This window comes from Nannobrachium achirus, assembly GCF_963921795.1.
Source record: "Nannobrachium achirus genome assembly, chromosome: 9".
Classification (NCBI taxonomy): Eukaryota; Metazoa; Chordata; class Actinopteri; order Myctophiformes; family Myctophidae; genus Nannobrachium; species Nannobrachium achirus.
Genome location: NC_137818.1, coordinates 15,664,380 through 15,669,445, shown reverse-complemented (window position 1 = coordinate 15,669,445; position 5,066 = coordinate 15,664,380). Strand labels below are relative to the sequence as shown.

Genomic DNA, 5,066 nt, shown 5'->3' with positions numbered 1-5,066 from the left:
CAAGGCCTGCCAAAATAGATTTTAGTCGACTAAATCAACTGTAGATTTAGTTACCTAAAATCTTATGATGATCAGTCAACTAAAACTAGACTAAAACTAAAAGACATTTTATTCAAAAGACTACGACTGAAACAAAATCAAAATTTGCTGTCAAAAACAACACTGCTTACTCGTAGTAATTATGTATTTGTATAATTTACAGATCGACCATGGGCTCGTGTACGTGGTAGGTGTAGGGGTGCAGAGTTCAGCAGACCCGGAGGAGCCTGGCTGGAGTGAAACAGAATGGAGCCAAGAGTCCCAAGATCCAGTGGACTACCTGGAACTGATAACACAGGTCCAGATGCAAAGAGTGGTGACAGGATGTTCAAAATACGCCCAGTTCTAGATTATCTCCAAAATCCGTGAACTGTACAAACCAAACCAAGATATTTCCATTGATAGGTACACTTTTATTCAAAGGGCGCCTAAATTTCAAGGTCTACAATCCACAGAAACCAGTGAAATATGGGATAAAATCTTATATTCTCTGTGATTCAGGTACAGGTTACTGTTTCAATATGAAACCCTACTGTGGAGAATCTGTTTCCCTGCTTGAGACGGTTGAATCACACACACACACACACACACACACAAACACGCACGCACGCACACCCGCACGCACGCACGCACACATACACTCTGTAGACATGTAGTGGTTGAGGCCTGTGTAAGTGCAGGTAGGCCACAACCTTTTTCCATTTGCAGTATTACAATTGAGTTCTAGTGTCTAAAATGTTGTTTTATATTTTATTTTCATTTTCATCAATCATTTGTACTGTACTTCAACCTAAAAAGAACCCTGAAAGCAGAAGCAGGATTCAGGCTGAATCTCATGTCACTGTGTCAATGTTCTGCACTGCTCCTTACTACTGCTCTTACTTCTCTTACACACTAAAAGTGTGTAAAAAGCACTTGTTTTTATTTTTTTTAATTTGTTTGTAAACAACCACTGAGCACAGGTGTGATGTTACTGTGTGATTTTACTGCCAACAGTAAAGGATAAAGAGAGATTTCTGCCTGAAAATGTTTCCTTCACAAAAATGCATTTTTCTCAGCTTTATGTTCTCAAAGAGCTGTTTTTTAGGCCATATTCAGCAGCTTCTAGCTAATGAATAGAACATGATAAAGACACGAAATCTTTTTCTGTTGCAAAGTAGACATTCTATTCTTCGTTGCCATATAATTGTTGTCTTTATAGTCAAAGCCAATTTTCTCCAGTAGGCCTTCAAAGATGAGCGACAATTCTCAAATTTAGCTGGCAGTGGATGGAGCTTTTTGTTAAATTCTGTGGCAGTAAGAGAGTTAAGAAATTATTAAAAATAAATGAAACATTTTATTGACAAAACACAACCTGCTCACGTATTAAGAGGATGTCAGGAGTCACCAGAAAAAAGGACGGGTGTTTTCATTAAATCTATCATGGTTAAAATGGAGTTTGAAGTTACAATGGGTTTGTATAGGAAGGGGTCTGATAAAATTAATATCAAATATCTAAATCTAAACTGAATCAAACAACTCAAAAACGGTCCTGGGTGTTCCCAAAAGCTTGATTAGACGATAAAATTACTAAAGGTTTTTTGAAAGTGAAATATCCCTTGAAGAAATAGTTTAAAATTGACAATTCGGCAGCTATTTTGTTATGCAAATTAGAAGGTCAAAAACTCAAAATTTTGCTTGGGAACCATTTTTTTCAGATTCAGCACCATTGAATTGTGTAAAATAGACTGGTTGCCAACTTTTACCCCAAAATGCCTCTAACAATCACATTTTTCAGAAATTCCACTAGACTATAACAGGAACATCATGAACAGCAGTTGAGTAAAATGAACATTTCAAGCTCTGTGGTTAGTAGCAGCTAGCTAGGCTACTGAAGAAAATGAAGTGGCTGCAGAGTCACTGGTACAGATCTTCGGAGACATACACGGTACATTGACTTAGATTAACCTTTGTGTTTCTGTTGGAGAGATTTCCTTAAAGTCAATGTGCAACCAACTTTGCATAAAAGGATTGCAATGCATTTCATGCACTTTGCATTCTCATTTTCCTCTCGTTAAGTGCAACCACACCACACAGGAGTTTTGACTGTTCGATATGCTGCTGTGCCACGTACGCTACTTCCGTCTCGCTCGAAGGACGGCATTCTGATCCTAGTGGGTGTATCCACCTCATTAGGTGGCGTGATATCACCACAGTTGCTTGCAATGCACACAGCTGAGCCAAAAGAACGCTCATGAGAAAATGTATTGAACGGTAAAATGATGTAGTCGGATAGTCGCAAGTGTGCTTCAAATTGCATTTCACAATTCGCACTCTAATATTTTTAGTAGCAAATGCGAGTACCTGCTTGCACTGTCGAGCCCTGATTGCATTTCAGTTGTTTGTATTTAGGTCACCTTAACCTTGTTAATTGTAAACAAATTTGACCTGCATATAGGGAAATATGATATATATATATATATATATATATATATATATATATATATATATATATATATATATATTTAACATATTAAATATATTGGAGGGGTTATGACAAACATCTACTGTATGTTTTGGTGTTTTTCACCCCCTTATGCTTATCTTGACATATTATTTTGGTCAGTACAAGTTTGATACATGAGGCCAACTGTAAGTAGCTATGCTTATCTTGACACATCACTGTAACTACTTCTGAGCTGACAGGTTCCTGGCATGGCTGCCTCTACTAGTAGTGTATTAGCTCCACCCCTTGCAAGACTAAGAAAGAAACCATATCCATCTACATGCAGGTTATTCTGCCTCTCATCACTGACGACACACACAGAGACAGACAATAAGATTCACCTTCAGATCAAACACAACTTCCAGTGAGGGAGGACATACTGTCTTTCTACAGCTACAGGAGGGAATGCTGACCACGACCACTGGAACCTGCTGCTGACTCTGTCAACTGAATGGACTTCAACCACGATTCACAGTGAAAGTAAACTTCAGGGAACATTCCTAGAGTAGGGAGTGTTACCACCACGGACTGGCTGATTTCCTGGCTTGAGGAGAGTGTTTTAACTTCACTCAGAGACCAAATGGCTTCCAAGTTGTCTCGCCCTGAAGAGGATTATTCCTGTCCTGTGTGTTGTGACATCTTTAAAGATCCTGTTCTCCTGTCATGTAGCCACAGCTTCTGTAAAGACTGTCTACAAAAATGGTGGAGAGAGAAGGTAATAAAGGAATGTCCAGTTTGTAAGGCAAGACACTCAGTGGATCCACCCAGAAACCTGGCTCTGAAGAACGTGTGTGAGGCCTTCATACGGGAGAGACATCAGAGCGCTTTAACAGCGTCTGAGGTTCTCTGTAGTCTGCATGCTGAGAAACTCAAACTGTTCTGTCTGAAATGTCAACAGCCAGTGTGTCTTGTGTGTCGAGATTCTAAAAAACACACCAGCCACAGATTCAGACCCATCGATGAAGCTGCTCTGGATCATAACGTACAGAAATCACTGAAGCCTTTACAGGAGAAACTGAAGGTTTTTAACCAATTCAAAACAAACTATAGCCAAACAGCAGCACACATTCAGTTCCACACTCGGCACACAGAGATTCGGATTAAGGAACATTTTAAGAAGATGCATCAGTTTCTACAAGAAGAAGAGGATTCTAGCATTGCTGCACTGTGGGAGGAAGAGCAACAGAAGAGTCAGATGATGAAGAAGAAGACTGAGCGTCTAAACAGAGACATATCAACTCTTTCAAACACAATCAGAGCCATAGAGGAGGAGCTGAGAGCTGAACACATCTCATCCCTGCAGAACTACAAGACCACAATGCAAAGAGTCCAGCTCACACTGCAGGACCCACAACCGGTCTCAGGACCACTGATAGACATGACCAAACACCTGAGCAACCTGACCTTTAGAGTCTGGTACAAGATGAAGGACATTGTCTCCTACACTCCTGTCATTCTGGACCCCAACACTGCCCATCCAGTATACACCTTGTCTGATGATCTGACCAGTGTGAGATGTGGAGTGAAACGGCAGCTTCCTGACAACCCAGAGAGGTTTGACCACTATGGCTATGTCTTGGGTTCTGAGGGCTTTAACTCAGGGACTCACAGCTGGGTTGTTGAGGTTGGAGACAATACATACTGGTCAGTAGGCGTATTACCAGAGTCCTTTCAGAGGAAGGGAAATGAAGGTTATCAGTACTGGAGAATAGGGCTAGATAAAGGTAATTACAAATGCAAATCATCAGGGTCAGCCACTGATCTCTCAGTGAAGCAGAAACCTCTGAAGATCAGAGTCCAGCTGGACTGGAACAGAGGAAAGCTGTCCTTCACTGATCCTGATACTAACACACACCTACACACCTTCACACACACTTTCACTGACACACTCTTTCCATACATTTACATTGGTCAGATTGGTACTCTGAAGATGTTACCAGGGAAGATTAGTGTAACTCTGGAACAATGTAGTTAGACATGATGAGGATGATGCAGATGAAGACACACTATAGTCTTTAAAGAGTAATACCTGTTGATTTTAGAAGTCTTATGATTGTGTTGTGGTCGAGGACAGTCAACATGACCAAGTGTCTCCCTGATCTGTGATGTGGGCAGTGGATTTTATTGATAATATAAATTGGATATAAAAGAAAATAATGTAAAACGTTGAAAAAAATAGTTTTAATTGTGATACCGATATTCAAATTGATGTATAGTTAGTTCCGCTGATCAAAGCCGCAACACAATCGATTGCTTCATCATTTAAATAAAAATGCTCTAAAAATTAATCGTGCACTTTATGAAAGAAGCATGGAATTTGGCACACAGTTAGAACATGCCATATGGAACATTTTTGGCTATAGGGGCATCGCAGATTTGTCATGGGAAACTTGTGGGAGCCAATCAAAGTTGGGCTCTCATAGACTTTACTATAGAGTAAAATAATACAAAAAATAAATATGCTTTAAAGGAGTAGTTCAACCCCAAAATGACCTTTTTTCTATTGCTTAGTCACGCCATGGAGAGTAGAGTTCAATAATAT

General features: G+C 39.9%; 1 protein-coding gene across 1 annotated transcript; it reads left to right on the top strand.

The window, feature by feature from the left end:
* Positions 1–3,104: 3,104 nt before the first annotated feature.
* LOC308290662 (E3 ubiquitin-protein ligase TRIM35-like) lies at positions 3,105–4,499 on the top strand (the record flags this gene model as incomplete). The annotated part of the gene is made up of 1 exon (XM_080732573.1): positions 3,105–4,499. The coding sequence occupies one exon, from the start codon at positions 3,105–3,107 to the stop codon at positions 4,497–4,499; it is 1,395 nt and encodes a 464-aa protein (XP_080588699.1).
* Between the last annotated feature and the right edge of the window lie 567 nt (positions 4,500–5,066).